This window comes from Psammomys obesus, unplaced genomic scaffold (assembly GCF_907164565.1).
Source record: "Psammomys obesus unplaced genomic scaffold, mPsaObe1.curated_primary_1811, whole genome shotgun sequence".
In the NCBI taxonomy this organism is placed as follows: Eukaryota; Metazoa; Chordata; class Mammalia; order Rodentia; family Muridae; genus Psammomys; species Psammomys obesus.
In genome coordinates this window covers 13,194,939-13,216,804 of record NW_026585698.1, presented here as the reverse complement: position 1 = coordinate 13,216,804, position 21,866 = coordinate 13,194,939, and the positions used below count along the sequence as shown (strand labels likewise).

Genomic DNA, 21,866 nt, shown 5'->3' with positions numbered 1-21,866 from the left:
ATAATAATAATAATAATAATAATAATAATAATAATAATAATAATAATGTTTTTTGCTTTATATAATTTTAAACAACATAAAATAGTAGGGGTCATCCATGTACAGTGTTGAAGAGAAAACATTAGCAGGTTCTAACAGCTTTCCAAGTTTTTGTTATGTGTACAAATAAAACAAGGCCCCATATGTATAAGAACTTATTATCTATCCGCAGCGAAGCAAAGGTGTACTGCTTAGAAATTTCTAAAAAACAACCCTCTCAATAAATGGACAAAAGCACAATACAAACAAATAAAAACAAAAGAAAGAGTGACCTAGGAGGAAGAGTTGTGTGCTCAAGTTACTCAGTACACAGGAAAGCAGCAGAACACCACGGGGTCCCAAGATGGCTTATCATCCAGGCTGCCAGTGAACTGTCAACCCACGGAGCTATCTATGGCCCTTACATGGGCTGCATTCTTTCAGCCCTGTCAGCAAACTCCTCCTCCATGTCTTCCTTCCTCACCCCTGAGTATCTTTCATCTGCTCCGAAGCACAAAGCAGATTCCTCCTCTATCGTGTCAGCTCTTCCTATACACATTTTTATCCTTCTGCCCCAGGGTGTCTCTGTCTTGGAGATTCAATCCACTCACAGCTTTAAATTCTGCTCAGGGGAGTCCCAGGTCTGGTGTTTACTGTCTTAGGATTCTTCTGAAGTTTCTGCCTGATTCAGCCATCCCTGGTCCTTAAAGGTAGCTGAGTCATCACGCTTCTGATCAACATACTGTTCTATGTACATTATTATCCACTGTCTTTACAACTGTCTCCGTCACTCCAGCTGGAACTCTGGATTGACATTTGAGTGAGCCTTTAGCCCTGTAATCTTCAACCTCCTGTCCAACAACTATCATTCCTCTCCCCGAATGGCTTTTACATATTTTTTTTTCTCTATTTGCATTGCCACTGTTTTTCTAAATTGAATAAAAGAAATGGTGGCCAATTTGTTTCCTGGATTTTATTTATCATGTGTTGTATTTTAAAACCCTGTATATGACAGAATAATTTGTCCTCTTAGGTACTTTGGATTTTTATTACTACTCTTTATTTCTTTGGTAACTTTATTTTTTATATAGAAACTGGGTCTCATAAACCATCTTCTAGACTTTAGGTCTACAAAAGAACTTCTAAAGACAGTTTTTATGCTTTCTTTCATACAAATCACATTATTTATCCAGATATCATTGAAATCATGTTACATAAATTCATGAATGTTCTGGACTCTGCAACATGTGAATAAATTTCTCCTGCCAATTTCTTTTATCTGCAGTCATATGAATTCCCGTGTTTAAAAAAATAAGCTCCCTTCCCAGAGCAGGATCAAAGCACACCAGAATCCATCCATCTGTCCATTCTCTGATGTATTTTTGGAGGCTACAGTGCGGATGGCAGCAGAGCCAAGTTAGCACTGCCTTTATAGACAGATGATTAAAGCCAAGAATCTTAGTCACAAAAAAAAAAAAACCAAAAACGAAAGTATCTCTTTCAGAAGGCCTTCTCCTATTTCTTCTGACAAGATATTAAGAATAAAGCATCCCATTTAATACCTAACAGAAGCCTGTGAGGCTCAAAGAGGAAGTATTTGTTTTACCCAATGCCGTAGGAAATGCCCCTTATGTTGTGACCTTGACCCACAAAGTTAATTTCTATCAGAAGGAAAAGATTGCTTTGAACTACAGCATGGGGTGATTCTATTAATTGACTACTTACTTGGACACAAAACAGGTCTCAACAGCTCCAAGAAGATTGAAATAACACCCTGAATTCTATCTGAATATCAGAGAATAAACCTGGATATCAACAACAGAAACAATGAAAGCCTACAAACTCCTGCAAGCTGAACAACTCACTACTGAATGAGAAATAAGTAAAGACAGAAATTAAGGAGACTAAAAGCTTTTTAGATTTGAATGACACTGAAAACACAATATACTGAAACTCATGGGACACAAGGAAGACAGCTCTAAGAGGCAAGTTCATAGCACTAAGTGCCCACATAAAACATTTGGAGAGATCCCATACTAGTAATTTAGCTGTCCACCTGAAATCTTGAGAACAACAAGAAGAAATGACAGGCAAAAGGGAGCCAACAACAAACCAACAACCAAATGTGCTGAAGTAAATAAAATAGAAATAAAAAACACAGAGAGAGTCAATGAAAGGAAGGGTTGGTTCTTTGAGAAAAATCCGTAAGATTAACAAACCCTTAACAAAGCTAATGAAAAGACAAAGAGAGATGGTGGAAATTAAAGTCGGGATGAAAAATGCAGTATCACAGATATCCAGAAAATGCTGAGAATCACAAGAACATACTTTAAAAATCTGGACAACCCAAAAGAAATGGATAAATTTTCTGTTATACACAACCTAACAAATTTATATTAAGACCAGATAAGCAATTTAAACGAACACACTAATTAAAAGTCTCCCTCGAAGAAAGAACTCAGATATACTCAGTGCAACTCTACAAGACAGTCAAAGATTTAATGCCAATACTGTTCAAACCACTTTCCCCTGGGGGTGCTACCTCATCAGGCCATAGGGGAAGAGGATGCACTCAGTCTTGATGCAACTTAAATGCTGGGGTGAGAGGGTGGGTGTGCTCCCCTTCTCTGAGGTGAAGGGGGTGGGGGAGGATAGGGAAACAGGGAGGGAGGGTAGAACTGGAAGGAGAGGAGGGAGGAGTTACAATTGGGATATAAAATGAATAAATAAAAACTAAAAGAAAAAAATGGAAACAGAAAAAAAACAGCATTGCTTAATCTAGATCGAAAAAAGACAAGTATTTATGCATTCTTTGTATATATGGCTGGTAGCTTTTAACCCTATGACACTCATGCTACAGGCCATAAGCACAGAGTCTAGGTACATTAACATAAATAAATAACATAAAACACGACGAAAATGTTGTGGGAGTAGCCAACCACTATCTGATTAGATCTAAGGACCATGCCTGACAGTTCTTGAGTAGTCAAGAACCTAGATACGCTATGGACCTATGGGAAAACCAAAATACTACTGTTCTGCTGCCAAAGGATCAGAGCAAGGAAACAACTCTTAATGACACTCTGCTATACCTATAAATCAATGTGTCACTCAGTCGCCATCACAGAAGCTTCCTCTGGCAGTGGATGATGATACAGAGAGCCACAACTGGACACTGTGCAGAGAATCATGTCCGGCCCTAAGGACGATGTGTTCATCCAACCTTCCCCTCAGGGGTCAAGGGACTCTGCAGAACAGGCCCCAGAAAGATTGTAAGAGCCAGAGGGAACAGATGATACTGAGGAAACAGTTTCTTCAAGATACAATAGCACCGGCACACAGATGAAGTCACAGAAACTGGAGCAACGTGCACAAGGCTTGCCAGCACACAAGCAAGCCAGATGGGGGCCCAGTGCTGAGAACAGGAAGTGGACATGAGCTCACATCCATATCCCAGAAGCCAGCTCCAACTGATAACCACTTGCAAAAGAAAAATAGTTTCTCCAATAGAGTGTTACTGGGTACACAAACCACAACTACAGAGCAGGCCTGTGCCTAGCAGGAGAAGGTCACCTCAAAAATGAACCCACTGCTACTTTTGGAGGCTTTAGGTCTCGTCACTTTGTTTGGGCAGCTTTTACCATACTGGTCTTTTGCTTGTATATTATTCTTTACAATTTGTATTACAGTTGTGTGTGTGTGTGTGTGTGTGTGTGTGTATTTCTGTGTCTCTTGTGCTTTTTTCCTTTATTTTGTTAGTTTTGTTTTATTTGACTGTTTTTTAAAGAGAGAAAGAGAGAGAAAGAAGGAATGGAGCTGTAAGGATGGAGAGCTATGGAAAATTTGGGAGTAGATGAGGGAGGGTAACTATGACATAAATATATTATATGAAAAATGCATTTTCAATAAAAGTAAACAAAGATATCCCTTTAACCTTGATAAACTTGACAATTTCTAAACAATACCAGAAGTATTCTCATCTGAAAATTAATTATAATATTGATCATAAGTAATAATAACCATATGCTTGTTTTTAGAAACTTACAGTTCATGAAACGTTCCCTATAACGTATTACTATAATGCTACATAGTATAATGCAAGCTCCAGAGAGACCATACATGACAGACACTTAGAATGCATTGATAAGCCATTTCCAATCATTAAGCGTATTTATCTTTCTCATAAAACCTTCCTTGTGTTCCTATTTTGCCTTCAAATTGAACTGTACCCCACTGTCATTTTCAGGCCCTACCCTCATCGATTTCATGGTGTTACTGCACCCCTGTTTAGCTTACTATGAGGGAAAGAAGCTGTGGGCTGTGTGTACCCCACCTGCTCAGTTCTGTGTAGTTAATAGTTTCTGCTGCAAAGCTGGCAAAAACATGAATCAATGCAGCATTACAACACAGACCAGAAAAATGAAGGGTGATGAAAAATAGATCAGAAAAGATACCAAAGGAAAAGAAACAAATGAACACATTAACTGGAGGTAAAAACACCATTTATAACATTTTGGGTCTGGGCGGCTTTCAGTGTTGCATACAGAGAAAGTAAGAATGGATCAAAATGGGAGCACTTCGCTTATGAACTAGGTGGCTTCACAGTGCTGCAGAATGATGGGTAAGCTTTCTCAAAGGACCACAGTCAGCTGGCATTCCTGGTGACATCACAGCATTTTAATAAAACGCAAGGTGCTCGTTGTAGACATAAAATAAATGGCCATCTGTTTTCCCCTCTGTATAGATCAGACGAGGTACCCAGAATGGAGAGTATGGCTGTTAAAGATATTTCTACAAATGCTCCACAAAATACTCTTTGGTGGTTTGTCTGAATCCTGAGTTGCTAAGTCTCAAGTCTTCATAGGAAGATACAAAATAATCATAGTGGTAATTACTGTCTCATTATTCCTGCTGAAAAAAAAATATTGTAAGAACACTTACTGCTTAAGAATGGATTTTAAGTCAGTTACTACTGATAATTTATAATCTTTCTCAGAGACCCTTTTCCATAATTCTCTAAAGCCATGTATTTGTTTGAAAATAAGAAATTTTGTGAGTTATTAACGTTAGGCATGTTCTCATCAATGCCTCACTTAACAAGAATCTCATCAGTCCTAAGAACATGCAAGGAAAGATCACACGGAGCAGTGGAGCTTCCATAGGCTCCTCCACATCATGTCTTAGAAATCGGTAAACAGCCAGTGTCACTCATGGACCTCAATTGTTCCTTGGCTGTGTGTTGGCAGAGGGCACTATTCTACTGCATCTATAATCCTGCCTATCAACAGAATTCTACATTGTAGAGTTTGACCTGCAGTTTCAGAAAGAATCAAGATTCGCTGATGGAAATTACACATAGAGACTTGTTTTGTGAAAGTTTGAAGTGAGAAGTCCCTAGTGAGTAGAAAGAAAAGGTTAGCAGTTTTCCCCCCTTTCTCCCAGCAATTCATCATTCCCTCAATTCTGTATTAGCATATCATGTCAATCCGGCATCTCAGTACAGTGGAAGAGAAAATCTCAATGGTGTTAGAGTCCTGGAACACTGCTCCTCCCTCCAGAGCACTGTAATTTTGCACAACATGCATTTTATAATTTTTAATTTATATTCAGAAATAGCGTTCTCTCTGGCTCTGAGGTGGCACTCAACCTCGGCAATGGATACTTCAAAGGGTTTGCTGTGACTACTTTATAGTTGAAAATACGTGGTTTTCATATCCCTCAAATAAAATAGCATGTCTTGAACAAGGTGTAGAAGTCTCTAAACATAAAAGTAACTTTTGAATGGCAGTGATGCTTAAAACGGGAGTGGTCAGGAGCCATGCTAAGCATAAATATGTATCATTGTTAAATTTCAGTTCTTCGGTGACTTGACTTAGGCTTGGTGACAGCAAGTTTTCCTGATATCAGATATAGCCAAATTTCTGAGGATCTCACAAACTTGCATACAGTGAAGAGCATACAAAATAAACATTATTTCATATATTGATTCTGTCATGCAAATGTTTTACAGCTGACAATTATGTACTGGACTGAGATGTGGGAATACAAAGTTTCTGACCATTAAAGGCCTTACAATTTAGTTTAGAACAGAAGCCACCAAATAAACATTTAGTATTATATTAGGCAGTAATAGCCTCATGTACTGGAAGAGATAAACAGAAACCCTACAGGACAGCAAATTAAAATTATTATCTACTGGTAAGTGGACATTTATAACAAGAAGACAGAAAGCCTTGGTAAGCATATCTGAAAAAGTTATGATTTTATGAAACCCACATCAAAGTCTAAGAACAAAATTCAATTAGAATACTTTAAAATTAAGCATATAGCACTTGTCGCCTGAAAAATTCCTCGGAACTGGGTTGTTATTTTGCACTGATATGGATGCAGCCAAACTCTAGGCATCTTAATTCAAGGGAACAAATTTGTAGAAATAATTAAAAAGCTAAACTCTGAATAAAAGCTATCATGAAACATTGTCAGTGTTTCAAGAGTGGAAACCGAATCAGAAATTTGTATGTAAATGCAGCAACTGAAGCCAGCACGCTCACCCAGTGGATAATCTGAGTCTATATTTTACTGAAAAACTATCATTCATCATCATCATCATCAATCATCAATCATCAGATATTTTAACTAATCACTAAAGAACTGATGATGCAAACTAAAGCTTTCTTCCACAGAAACGTAGAACTGGGTAAGCTTTTAAAACAATTTGAATGGTTTAAATATTTTAGGGAAGTTAACCTAATAGAGTAGACCATCGAGCAAAAAGTCATTTCTCACCCTCATGGAACTAATCTGATCACTAGGTACCAAAGTCATATATGACACAAGAGCCACCGCACTAAGACTTTGAGCACCCCGCATGGAAGAACAGAACCATTTGGCCACTCATCTCTTACACTTTGAAACTTAATACTATCTTAAATTCTCCATTAATCAATCACACTGTGTTGGGAGTTGGTCTGGTGCTGCTGTGTATCTGGCTCCCAAGATCTGGTTGCAATCCAGATAAGTACATTCTCAAGTACACCAAACGATGTATAAACTTTGATCCCCAATATTCTCTGATCGGTTAAAATAAAGAGAGGCTGGAGTCTGCAGAAGAGAGGTAGGCAGAGCTTCAGTTCCTGGGCTGGGGTGGGGGAGTGTCAAGAGGGAGAAGCGGAGGAGATAGAGAAAGAAGATGGAGACAGGGAATGTGCCTGATGGGGCAGTTCCAGCCAGGATGACTTACTAACGAGTCACTTGGGAAGTGGAACGGAGAGATAGACAGACTAGCTTAGAATATTGGTTTAAGTCGTACCTGCCCAGTTACTGTGCAGAAGCTGTTTAAGTAAATCTATAGGTCTCTGTCTTGATCATTTGGGGGTGAGGAGGGCTGTAGCTGGGTTGCAGAATAGTGCTCTAGAGTTGATATTCAATGACAGTACTGTGTTACAAGTTCTCTCTGTAACTCCATCCTGTTCAGCAGTGAGTTGCCCAAGGGCAAAGACTGATGAACACAGTGCTCAATGGGTGTTCATTGTTCCTGGTGTGCTCATGGATGACGGTGGAAGGTATGTAGTGGGTGCTTGTTGAAACAGGTGTGTTCACAGATGTGCACTTGTGCTTATTTCCCAAGCTGTGATAAGTCGGTTACAAAAATGTTTTAACATGATGCGAAAGGTACTCCTGCACTAGAGACCATTGCTTCCAAAGTTAGAGTATTTTTTTTTTATGTCATAGTCACAGTAAACTTCATAAAGTTTGTCGCTGCTGGACTGACAAATGTTATGACTGCCACTGATATTTTTATCAAAGCTTGCTTGAGAAACACCACGCATATTAGCACTAAGAAATAATTTTTAAGTTGCTTACGTGATTCAAGACTTTAATTTTTTAGACTTTCCATTAATGGCTTACTTAATGTGTTTTTATTTGCATTTCTAGAATCCATTACTAGCAAGAGTTCATTCAAAGTAAAAATATAAATCTCTGCATTCTATAGGAAAAAAACATTGGAAAGCATTGTATACAGCATTTATACAGCGTTTCATACTGATGTTGTTACTTTTAGGTTGTATCAAATGTAATAATTTAACAACATTAAGGAAAATTTTCTTTACTTTTCTTGTAATAATGTATTAGTTGAAAGCCCTCTGTCTTGGCTGGCAGTTTGGGATATTTTGAAATAGGTAAATGCTCAATATGATTAAAGAAAAACCTTCTAAATGCACTTGAAAGAGATTTTGTTTATGAAAATATGCTATATCTAGGCTTAGCATTTGCTCATAAAATGACTGTTCATGGATAAGACAGAAATGCATGAATGTAAAGCCTTTTTTTTTTCTTCACACCAAACTGAACTTAATAAAGATCCTCCATGACTGTGCATGACTCCAAACGCAAACAGTTCTGTGCGTGTTTATCACGGATGCTGGATGAATAGACAAACAGTAAAAATGTGAAATCTTACTAGAGAGCTTATGCTCTGCTGACTTAACTTCATCAGTAGTCCCATAAAAACATGGCCGGTAGCCAAGCAGGCAGCAAGCAAGAACTCCAGAAGGGAGGAGAGGGGTCCTCGAGACCCAGCTGCTTCCCTGGGATCCCTGAACTTTCCCACTCAAAGCGGAGCACCAGCCAGTGGCTCTACTTACAGGTGGGTCTGCGTCTTCGGCGTAGATGGTGGTGATCAGTGTCCCCTTGACAGCATCCGGAGCCACCATCCCCTTGTAGATGCGTTTGCTGAACACCGGAGGGTAGTCATTCATGTCCTGCAGAGCAGAGTGGAGAGTTTAGTGCTGTGGCCAAAGGGATTGGGGCATCAGATAGGTCAATCTGGCTCTTCGTGTCATTCAACCTATTTATCGGGCCAGTAGCATCCTCCAGGTTCCATCTGCATTCCAGCTGACACTGAGAGGAGCCAGGTCCCTGTGTCAGCGTGTACGCTGTCAGACCTACCCTCAGAATATCACACATTTTCAAGCATCAGGTAGTGCTCGGAACTTCCAACCTGGTTATCTCCAAAAGTGTGACGTAAATTCTAACTTTTGAAAACGCAAAGAGGACTTTTTTGTGTGTGTGGTGTGAATGCACAAGCGTCCATGAGTGCGAATTCAGCATGTATGTATGTGGAATGGGCATGCGTGTGTTCATGTGTACATTTGAAAGCTAAAGTACAGCTTTAGGTAACATTCTGTGGGTGCTTGTGCTTCGTTTTTTGAGGCATGGTCACTCATTGGCCTGGAACCCACCACTAGGCCAGACTGGCTGGTTTATGAGTCTCAGGGATCTGTTTGTCCCTGACTGTCCCTGCCCGTTCCAGCCTCTCTGGAGCTATACAAGCTCATGCCATCATGCCGAGTGGTTTATCTCCTTCTCTCCTTCCCTCCTTCTTTCCTTCCTTCCTTCCTTCCTTCCTTCCTTCCTTCCTTCCTTCCTTCCTTCCTTCCTTCCTTCCTTCCTTTTTATAGGTGTGAGTTGTGGGTCTTGAACTCAGGTCCTTATACCTGTAAGTCAAGAACTTTACCAAACAAGCTATTCCACAGGCCATCTGGCTCCAAATGTGGTTTCTTTAAAAGTTACATTCTTAATTAGGTATCATGGTACACATCTTTAATCCCAGCACATGGGAGGCAGAGGCAAGCGGATCAGGATCACTGAGTTCTAGGCTAGCCTGGTCTACAGAGAAAATTCCAGGATAACCAGGGCTACACAGAGAAACCCTGTCTCCAGAAACCAAAACCAAAACCAAAATCTAAAAAGTTACAATCCATGAAATGGGCTAAAAGATGGTATCTTGTTACTTGTTTTCTTGTTTCCCCCTTTAAAACTCCTCTGTGTTCTTGTAACAAGTTTGAATATCTCACATAGTTAATATGATTGCATGAATAAATGGTGAAAAATCCTTTGTTTGAGCTTTCATTCTTATGAATAAACTAGCGAGAGGAGGGAGTCTTCTTCCCTGTAGCACGCTACAGAGATAGTATTCGGAATTACATATGCTTTCAGATAGAAAACAGTTTTAATTTACTTAGGGGAAAATTTCAAAGCAATTTATATGCATCTGATTTCATTTTTACTTTGGTGGTGAAGGCCTACTCTCAGCCAGTAAGTAGCTAAGTTATGCCCATGATAACTAAGCACTGGATAATATACTATTGGTCACGATATGACTCAAGATAAAGATGTCCCTGTTAAAACTCTCTTAACTATAATTTGACAAAGATGATGGTCCAGACAATTACTGGCTTGTCTGAACTGATATAATTACTAGTAAGAGCCAAAACAAAACAAAACAAAACAAATCAACAAATAGAGTCCCTTGAGAGAACAAAGATTATTTTTTTTTAACCACCTTACCATTTAGGGAGAACCACATGTTGGTTTCTTTTGTTTTTGTTTTTTATTTTGGGGGGGGGAGCTAATTTGTTTACTGTAATCATTACCTTAATGTTTGATTAAGGGTCACATCCTGTACTGTTTGGGGTGCTTCAGGTCAAACACATTTAGGCACCATGCAAATTTTGTTGATTAGCTAATGTTTCTCTCTATGGCACCTTTCTCATTTGCTCTTAAATGAATACAGTAAGATTCTCTATCCATTCTTTCATATGTGTTCAGACACAGATTTTTTTTCTACCCAATGCTAACCCAGAATGCACTGATTAGCCAATTGCACACCTCTCTCTTCTCAGAGTGGTCTGGGGGGTTATGTGTGAGAAACGAGGTGAGTTTCCTCTTGTGTGTACAATACAGTAAGCTGAATAAGAATTACTTGAAGGTAATAGCTAGACACAGTCCTCAAACAGTCAGCGAAATTGAGAAATCAGAGGTATGTCCTCAGACATGTGGCATTCACAACCTCTTCTATGAAAAGAAGACTTCCTTTACAAGTTATGGAGTGCAGACCGTGAGCTATTAAATGGTCTTAGGGATGTTGGCTCCGTATAACTCATTTGGGGATCCGGACAGGGAAGGTGGAGGAAACATTTGTATACACACCGTCCACTGATTTTTTTCAAGGGTAGTACTTAATTTAGTGAGAATATTTCATAACTAAAGACGGGAATCCACTTGCACCCCTAACCTGTAACTTCTAGAACTTTAAGAAGGAGAACCCAACATCACGCTTTTAGCACTCCATGTGCTCTTGTGTATTGTCTTCTGTAGCTATATCACCAACCCTCTGGCCCAAGGAAACTCAAATTTTTGGATAATTTGACTCCTTGGGGGTTAGAAGGATGGAGTTTTCTGGTTGCATTAGCTCAGTTTTTGATGGTATTGACAGCGAAGGCCCACGTTTCTTTTCTGCTAGGCAGGTATTACCAGAGTCACCCTTGCGAATTCACAGTGGCTGTTTGATATCCGGCTTCATAAACTGATTACACACACTCTGAAGGCTATAATAACAAAAGACCATTAAAAGATTGCTTATCCTCCTCATTATTTTATTTGCCATTGACAGCATGAAGAATAAATCAATATGGTTATAATGTAGCAGTATTTCTTGTGATGGCCACTGTACATGTTTTAGTCTTACGATCTTTATTGTGGCTGAAATATGCGGCAGATTGCCAATCGTTTTCCCACAATGCACTTTTTTGGCGGGGAGGGTAGACAGTTTATTGAAATGCAATGCCAACACGCATAATCAATAGTTCATCTTATTTTTGCTGCAGGGACGTCCATGGAAAACCCTCACGTAACTCACTGCTGGGCTTTCTATTATTGTAGTAAATTTTAAAGCTCAGCTCTCCCACTAGAGGGAAGTGTTGGCAAAAGGAAAGATTTCTTCCTCTGCCCTGGAGTTAATTTTATCATTAAAACCCATTATAGTTTGCTTCCTGTGGTTCTATTTGTTGATCTGAACAAAAAATTAGTTTTTGTGTTTCAATAGCGCATTCCAAATGTTACTGTTACTGTAGTTTTCAACTAAAACAAAGCCAGGGATCCCACACTGTTTTTCTTTCTTTTTTTCTTCTCTCTCTTTTTTTTTTTTAACCAGTAAAGCTTGTAATTTGAATCGATGCATCCTACAAATAAAACTTGACCTCCAGTTGTTGTTAGCTAGCTGGAAGAAAACATGAGTTTTATATACTCATTTTTAAAATGAGAGTCTAAAATAACCGCACAAACCGTTTTGCTTTGCTTTGCTTTGTTTTGTCTTTTCAAACCTAAAGATAGATTTGAGGAACAATTTGTACAGCATTCCAGGATGCTCTGAGATAACTGGCAAGTATATAAATGAATAATAAGTTGAAAAAATTAACACAAAATATAAATATAAGGAGATTGACAGAGTGTGATATTTTTCAGAAATATAAACCAATTGTGGCCTAAATCTCCCTCAGCTATGATGGCCCCCAAGAAGACACAGAGGTGGGAACCAGTGGACGGAGCAGCCTTCGTGCCCGTGCCATTCTGCCTGGCCCTGGCGCTGCCCTGAGGCACTGCCTGCCCTCCCCCTGCCCTCCTCAGTCTAGTACTGTTGGTTCTATTGTCTGTGCCAATTAGATCTCTTCCTGGCCGCCAGACTCCATGTATGAGTGGGTACAGCAATGTTTCCTGCAGGACTGTCCTCTGTTTTCTGTTTCTTGCTGCTCTCTTGTGTTACCTTTCCTGACTCCTCTCATGCCTGAACTCCTCAGGGTGTTGTAGTCACGCCCTGCATGCCTTTACACAAATGGCGTATTTTGTATTTTCCTGTTTTGCATGAAGACGTTCTTAAAACAAAATTCAATTTCTCTAATATTTTCATAGTTTTAAAAAACTAAATTCATCGCTAGAACAATCTTTCTTTTATCCCCGAACTCAAGAGGCAGAGGCGGGAGGATCTCTGTGAGTTTGAGGCCAGCCTGATTGATATAGATCAAATTCCAGGACAGTCAGGGCTACACAGAGAAGCCCTGTATAAAAAAAAAGAAAGAGAAAGAAAGAAAGAAAGAAAGAAAGAAAGAACGAAAGAAGGAAAGAAAAAAATTAAAATGAAAAAGAAAAAACCCTAAAAAAGAGAAAAAACTCATATAATATTTAAAATATTTCTGAAATTATTTTTAAACAATCCTCCATCTCTTCGCTATAACTCATTTGTCTCAAGAACCTACAGATCTTAAACCATTGTATAGTTTTAAAGATTTCACAACAGTTAACAGTTTTTTTTTGTTGTTGTTGTGGGTGAGACAAAATGGAGGTAGAAATGATACCCGTATTTAAAACAGCAGCCCAGTCAGCATTCAGCCACATCAACAGTTGCTTTCTCTAAAGCCTAAGACAGTTCCTCAAATAACATTCTTTGGAACTATAGCCCCCAGAAGAGGCTTCATAAACAAGACCAAATATTCTTCTTTTAAAAAAAGATTTATTTATTTCTTTTATGTGTATGAGAGTTCTGTCTCTGCAGGCTTGTCTTCTGCAGGACAGAAGAGGGCTTCAGATCCCAGTATAGATGGTTGTGAGCCACCATGTGGTTGCTGGGAATTGAACCCAGGACTTCTGGAAGAGCAGACAGTGCTCTTAACCACTGAGCCATCTCTCCAGCCACTCCAAATATTCTTTATTGGTAACGAAACATTATTTTATTTCTTCGAATTCACAATCTACAGTAACGTTTGGTTTAGTACGGCTGTATAGAAATGTATTTACTTTTACATAGTCCTGTGTTTCCCAAAGTTATTTGTCTTGCCATAGAGAAATCTCTCCAGCCCCAAGCACCCAGTGAGTTTTTAGAACAGCAATCATTACTTCAATAGCTAGTTTCCTATAATTATTTTTTTTGTTCAAATGTCCCCATTTGAGACCAAGAAATGATGGCTGTTGCTAGTCTTGAAACGTGCAAAGTTTCTGCCTGTTTTGTGCCCTGTTTTCCTCAAGCCATGGCTTCTAGGACCAGATCAAAGTCAGGATGCTGCTCGGTGGCCTTCAGGGGCTGCCATGGTCCTGTGCTTTGCTTCGTCCGGGAAGAGCTGAGGTCTTGCTTATAGTCTGTGTCATAGCAATGGTGAGTTGTGGAAGAGAGTCCTTCAAAAGAATGAGACACGAGGTCCTTCTAGGGCATTGTTTACCACAGCCTGTGGACAATCTTTTGCTCCAGGTCCTCTGTCCTGTTCTTCCTGTCCCACAGGGCACTCTGAGACAGACAGGCACAGCTACAGAAGCTCTCTATCACTTGCTCCTCTGCAGCCAGTCTGATAAAATCACAACCAATGAAGGAACCTTATCACTCACCTGTCTCCACTTGCCCCTTGAAGATGTCATTCATCTATGAACAAGTTCAGCCTTTCTGATCTGTACTCACTCTAGTCCTACAATTATATCATATCTTATATGAACTTAGATCATAAACTTGTAAGTTGTATTATGACTCAGTTTGGGAGGGAAGACATCATACTGGATCTGCTTATTTACTTTGGAGTTTTGGTTTTGACTTCAGATTCTTTCCCATAGTATGTAATTTATTGTGTTTCCACACAATAAAGGTTTGTTTATCAGTGCCCTTTAACACTACAACAAAATATAGGTTGTTTATATGATTTTGTTTTATTCTATTGAAACTTGACATTTGGAAAGGTTTTCCACAGGTGTTTGTGGAAAACTTTTGTTTTGTTCACCATGGAGATGTATTTTCTTCCAAGAATCCTTTGATTTACCCAGTCACCAAGGTTCAACCAACACTAAATAACTTTATCTAGATACATTTTGTTTTCTCCTTTACAAAAGAAATCACCTCTTTGCTCATACTTTTTTTTTTTGTTAAGAGAAGATCTTTGAGACACTTTCCTCATGGTGATCGTATGGGAGCAAATACTTCTCTCGCCAACACTACATGATTGTGTGCCTTGCCGGTGTTGCTAGAAGCAGACAGACAGCAGAAACTTTGCAGGTTTGTGGAGGTTGCATTTGTGGAGAAATGGGACCTGAACAGTTGTCAATTAGGAAGAGTGGGGATGTTTTGTTGGCTTCAGCAGTATATGGCAGAGTTTCAAATTTTCAATTTGCATATCCTACTTGGAGTTACCAAAAACAAAAACAAACAAACAAAAAAAGGCAACCATCTGCCTTTAGAAAGATGTTGCCTGGGAATTTGTTGTGATTTTGTAAGTAAGAAAAGAGTGACAAAGTGAAAGTGATATTGAACATGTATGTAATTAAGCACTAGAGAAATTTTGTTTCAAATGTATGATAAATAAGGAGTGACATGGGGCTGAGCAGAGATGGTACACGTCTTTAATCCCAGCACTCGGGAGACAGGGGCAGGTGGATATCTGTGAGTTTGAGGCCAGCCTGGTCTACAGTGTGAGTGCCAGGATGGTCAGGGCTGTGAAACCCTGACTCAAAAAAACAAAAACAAACAACCAAAAAAACACCCAACAAAACAAAACAATAAAAAGTAAGATGAAAAGAAAAGAAAGGAAATGGCGTGGGTCAGGTGCCTTCAGTCACTGGAATACTTGACCTCTGTGAATAAAATGAAAAACGGAGGCACAGAGTGCGCCAAGCATCCCCTCAATCAGAGGAAGGAACGAGTTACAGAGATTGGTTTCTCAGAGATGTTGCTGTGAGTCCTAGTGAAACCTTCCATTACAGTGAGGAGTAGCCTGGGAAGACGAAGGAAGCTTGCTTCTAGATAGGAAACGGGGTGATTAAAAACATATTCCTATTCTGTTTATTTTTAAATCAAACATTTGGACCCAGCTTGCCTCTACGGGCTTCTTCCAGGAATGCAGCGAAAGCAGACTGTGCTCCGATCAATTTGATATATTTAGCTCCAGTTTGACTTCTTTGGACTGCCTATGTGAGCACAGGTCTAGCCTAGAGCCAGCGCAGGCAACTCCACTCACGGCTGCCTATGACAGTCACCACCAGCTGCTTCTGAGAGAGAAGCCGATGCCATTTGAGCAGCTATTTTCAACCTGCGGAGAGTTGGAAAAGTTCATCAAATGACAAGGCTCCGTCCTTCGTCACGTAGCAGTGATAACCGGACTCTCTCCCACTTTTTAATGCTCGAGGGCTCGTTCCTACCACAGCACATGATTTTGATCTACTAGATCCATTTTGGTCACTCTCACTCAGTGACTTTTACTGACTTTTCCTGTTGTGGCAGTTTTCCTTTTCTTCCCCCAAGAAACTGTGTACACACGCCCTAGAATTCACAACACAGACCAGGCTGGTATGGTTCTTGTGGGACTCTCTCTGCCTTCCATTTGCTAGGACCATCGTTGTATTGACCATCATGATCTGGCAGTCATATGACAAATGACAAATTCTTATCGACCTGGGAGGTGAGCCAAGTCCTCAGTGTCAGAGAAATTGAAGGGCAATCCAGAATTGAACATTAAACTCACTTGTCTCTGAATCTCATTTCATTTTAGAGCCTTGAAACTAACAACTAAACCTGTTCATTCTGAGGCTGAAGGACTCCTCATCATCTATCTACACTTTGTGTCTAACTCTCTCTTTTAACCTGAAAAGTTTTCGATAGACATTATAATGTTGTGGACTGTGGGCCATATTGCATCAAAATGAAATTCTGATTTGACCAGTCACAGCCTGCGGCAGACTGACAGCCGGCCTTCCAAGATTTGTTTAATGCATCTTTAAAATCCATCTCATATATGGTTATTTTGCAAGTATTCAAAAGGATGTCACATCAATAAATCTTTATCCTTGGTTTATACCACTGAATTTTGTGAGTTAAAAAAAATATGTGGTACATAGAGAAGGGCAGTCACCCCAGGGTCCTTACCTTCACAATTACTGTGACTGTCGCTATGCCAGGTGGCATTGTCCCGTAAATATCAAAGGCCTCCACCAAGAACGTGATGCTTGCTTCCTGGTCAGGAAAGGCTTCGTAATCCAAGCTCCTCAAAAGGGACAATTCTCCAGTAAACGGATGCAGTGCAAAAAGGTGCTTCACTTCGGGGCTTCTGATCCGATATGACACATTTGCTCCTAGGTCGACATCCTTAGCCTAGGACAAGTTAGACGGAATAGTTACATCAGATGGTTTCGCACAAGAGGAGTGAGGGATAATGGGAATGTGTGAGAGCCTTGGGCAGCACTGGTTTGATGATAAGGAAGAGATGCAAAACTGTCACTTATCAGGAAACAGAAAACCGAGAGGGGAAAGGCCAAACATATGATAGCGAACACAAGATGATTTTGAATAAACGTACTTCTGTACTTCTGGAGTGATTTACGTAAACGGGTTCTAAAATCCTACGAGGGACATGAGGAAATGCAGAAATAGTTCCCTTTCAGAAGGATGCCTTGGAAGGATGAGGTGACTCTCTCCTGCAAGGCCCTTGCCTTTTCCCTGGGGTGTGCTAAGCACTCACTACGCAGAAGGTTCAGCAAAGAGACTAAAAGTAACTGAGATATATATACATCATGTTCTCCATATCACAGCCCGAAAGGGAAGTAAGATGGAAATGGCCAAACAAAAGGATGTATTTATTTGTTTGTGTTTGTTTGTTTATATTTTTAGTTTTTATTTTTGGTGCTGGTAGAATGGCATTCCGTCAGCATCCCGAGGGAGGGAGCAGAACCTCGGGTCTGTTGAATGGGTACTCACGGAATCAGGTACCCGCCTACACGCCTGTCAAGTTCTCCTCTTATTGGCTGGTGATATCACAGAGGAGAGAACCAGTCAGACTCAGATTTTGTGTCATTTTCCTGTCAAAAATTGTCCTGTCTGCGCTCCATCTTCGACCAACACTGTCAGCTCCCTTTCTGTTATTGCAACAAAATTCCCAGGCTAAGTGACTTACAAAGGGCTTTTGGCCTCTGGTCTCGAACCCCTGTGTGGGCAGGTGGAGATCCAGGAGATCATGATGGTCAACAAGGACCAGAGCAGCTTTGCTGGTGTCATGAAACCCGGGAAGCAGAGAGAGAGACACGAAGAGACCAGAGACTCAGAATCTTCTTCCAAGGGCATGTTTCCTGTGCCCCAACCTCTAACAATCCCCTAGGCTGGGGACCAAACCTTGAACTCGAGGGCCTTGGGGGACATTCAAGATTGAAATGACAGCAATCTAATTCCCTGAATACAGTGGCAGAACACAGCGCCTCCAAGCTCTTTAGAACCTTGAGCATCAATCAGCGTCCCCTTAGACATTTTCAGCGTTTTATTTATTTATTTTTTTACAAGGCCTTGAATAATCCTTTCTGCTTCTCTCTTTGTCTGGTAACTGACTCGCCTCTCAGTTCACGGTTGCAAAGTAGCTTTCTCCAGTTAAAAAAAAAAAATTCACCCAAGGTTGTATAAAAATATATCTTGGATCCCTACGACCTCGGTTCTGACTGCGAATGCCGGGTGACACATAAAGCTGACTGAGAATTCCACAGAGGCTGTCAGTCCATTTTCATCACTCTTGCGTCACCAAAGAGTGTATATGCACACGCATACATGCATATGTCTATAACATATATGTATGTAACAACAATGACAAAAAGGGGACACGAATTTGAAAGAGACTAGGGAGAGGTATTGAGGCTATTTGGAAGGAGGAAAGGGGAGGGGGAAATGATATAATATAAAAAACTAAAAATATCGATTACTAAAATATATCGGAAGTCATAGTATGTAGTTGGGGACCTATGGTGCATGATTGTTGAAGAGGGGGCTGGACTAACAAATGGACAGACGATTCCTGTTTAGCACACGACTTGATTTGACTTATCAGTGTCTATAAGCTAAGCATTAAGGACTTGTGGAGGCACATCAAGAAAGCCTGGATAGAAAAATCCAAGCTGTACTAACGGGTGAAGTATAAACAGACTGCCGTGTTTTCTGTTTGTCACAGACCCCCCCTCCCATGTCAAAATTAAATGGGCTAGTCTAAATAAATGGGAGATTTATGGGCTCACCTGTAGAAAATGTTGTGAGAGTGAAAACAATCACTACAGAATAAGCAATATTATGTGTCTGTATACAAATTATATGGGTAAAAGTATATTAAGTCACATGTGTATATGTAAATACACGAATATATATGTGTTACATATATGTATACCTGATGTCTACTTGGTATTTGTGTGAGCCCTTTGATAGGTGTGAAGAACACTCACAAAAATTTGGTGCTGATTTTTTTTTTTTGAGAAAATGAGCTTTTTCTTTGTGTTGTCAACATGACAAAACTACCTAAAGTTATTTTTATACATGTAAAATGCATGATATTTCTTTTTATTACAGACTTTCTCCTTTCACGTTTTTGGGTTCTCCCGGAGGAAGATTTTCACGTAAAATGCAATATGCAAGTTTTTGAGACACAAGAAGACTTATCTATAACTTCTCTGCGTTTTTCTCTGCGTTTTAGCTATCATAAGTTTGTCATTAAACGTCGATGCCTTTTCCTCACAGCTAATCCTATGATGTGGATTTCGTGGAATGAATGCACAGGTCCACACACCTCTACTTGAAGGAAGGTGGTCCCGGCGGGCAGATTCTCTTCAACCACGACCGTGTACGTCGAATTGGTGAAAACAGGGCTGTTGTCGTCAATGTCCAACACTTTGATGTACAGCGTCAGGGTGGAGTGTCGAGGGTGCACCGCTCCGTCCGTTGCCACGACAACCAGCTCGTAGCGGTCCCTGACTTCCCTGTTCAGCTTCACGGCCGTGTAAATGCTCCCGTTGGACGTGATGCGGAAGAGGTTGTTGAAGTTTCCCAGGCTATAGTGCACTTGGCCGTTTATCCCAGCATCTGGGTCTGTTGCCTAGACGGAAGAAAGAGATGGCTTCACACAGCAGCTTCTCTCATACTGGTGACAAACTGTGCCATGTTTTCTAACCAGATATCCTTTTTTTTTTCCTCTAACGGGAAAATTAGAAAGATAATAAAGGTACAATTTGCAGTCAACAGCATGAAAAAAAAAAAAAAAGCTATGATTTAATTATATACTCAGTGGAAATGAAATAAACTGATATCATTAGACACAGCGATATACTATGTCAGAGAAAATGAACATTATAAAAACAGAACGTTTCCTGTGTTTTTATTGCTACCGTGGATTTTTAAATGTCAAAAATAGCACTTGGTTTTAATTAATTTAAGATAATTTACTAACAGCTTAAGATTTGATGGTTGTTTTGCTTAAGAAATTCATAGTCATTTTCACATTTACATATGTTTGGGTGCAATGTATATTTACCTCATTTAATCCGTGTGATGATTTTAATGAGTAAATAACAGTGGCCCCATTTGGCAAATGAGACCATATGGCTTAAGGAAATTAATTGTCTTATGTAAAGTTATAAAAAAAATTAGATACCTCAGGGGCCCTAGAATTTAGCAAATGACTCATAAGTAAAACTGTTTAATAAATGCAAATGAAGGTAATGAATGTTCGGTGAATAGACGGGTCTGAAGTTTGAAATTAAATGTATTTTCCAACTGAATGGTAATAAAAGTATAGTAATTGTCAAATCACAAGGCAGGGCTACTGTTTAATATTAGAATATGAATCTCAAATAATAGCTGACAATTGTTGGTGCCACCTGAATCTGCATTTGCTCACAAATTTTGGCATAGAGTCTTTTGCATGAAAATGGAAAAGCTTCTAATAGAATGTTGATGGAAGTATTCTTATTTAAACTTCAGTAAGTTTATGATAACTTATGTTATGCCACCAGATACTGTACGTTTTATATCAAAAGATACTCTTATTGTTTTTCATAAAGTCTTGACTCTATACCCAAAGCTGTGAAATACTCTAAAATTATGTTCCAAACCACCCACTAAAGACAGAAAGGGGACAGGCCTTCATTTTGATTTCCAAACTCGGCGATCACTGAAGCTTTGTGAGACCCTGAATGCAAGGCACTGAACGCTAGCATCACACACACTTTTCTCAGTTTACAAAAATAAGGTTGAGCCTGGAGCAGTGGCACAGGTCTGTAATTCCAGCACTAGGGAGGCAGAGGCAGGAGGATCTCTTTGAGTTCAAGGTCAGCCTGGTCTAAAAGCAAGGCCAAGACAGCCAAGGGTACACAGAGAAACCCTATCTCAAAAAACAAAACAGTACAAAACAAAACACCCCTCAATAAAAAAAACAAACAAACCAACCAACAAAAAAAAAAAAAAAAAAAAAAGGAAAGAATAAAGTTGAAATGTGTACATCGGGCTGGTGGAGAGACAGCACCTGCTAATGGTGTGAATTCAACCCCTGGAAAATATATAGTACAAGAACCCACTCTGACTTCACACATATATTGTGATATGTGTGAGCGTGCGCAGGCAGGCACACACACACACACACACACACACACACACACAACACATAATAAATAAATAAGCAAACAGAAAATGAAGTGTAAAAATCTAAGAACATGTGAACACACTCTTCCATTTCATATGCCTGACACTCAGCCAGTCTGTCCTTTAGACAAAAAATATGCCCTGTAGAGGTGAATCATGAGAACAAAACAGGAATGACGTAAGGCCTGGAGAAGAAAAAACAAAACACAGTCAGAGAATTAAAGAGTTATGCGGAAATATTTTCCTTGAGGCTCCAATTTGCTGAGATGCTTCCGGAAACCGTTGGGAGATTAGTTGCGCTTGCCATCCTACTTGGGACGACAAACAACATACTCCATCATCTGCAGAAGGATCCTGAGGCATTTGTTTTCTGAAGTCAGCGGATCAATACAGAAAACGTTAATTTAATAATTCAGTTAGGTTGTGTTCCGTACATCTCTGCCCTTACGATTTTCATTCTCACCTTCCATCTCTGAGACACTTAGTAAAAACTGCTCTGCTCATGCATCATGATTTAAGTGACTCCGATCCAAGGTGGTGTGCTCATTGTTGCAATTCAAAAGTCCCTATGACAGGGTCATTTGATTTAACCAGCAAGCCTTTG

General features: G+C 39.8%; 1 protein-coding gene across 1 annotated transcript in view; it reads right to left on the bottom strand.

Annotated features, from left to right (window-relative positions):
• Positions 1-21,866, bottom strand: part of Pcdh15 (protocadherin related 15) — an 844,567-nt gene that overhangs the window by 170,909 nt on the left and 651,792 nt on the right. The window contains exons 20-22 of the mRNA XM_055598939.1: positions 19,416-19,721; positions 16,751-16,975; positions 8,664-8,780 (exon numbers count right to left, since the gene is read on the bottom strand). Of these exons, the coding sequence (XP_055454914.1) occupies positions 8,664-8,780; positions 16,751-16,975; positions 19,416-19,721 (648 nt within the window). The remainder of the gene's footprint in view (positions 1-8,663; positions 8,781-16,750; positions 16,976-19,415; positions 19,722-21,866) is intronic.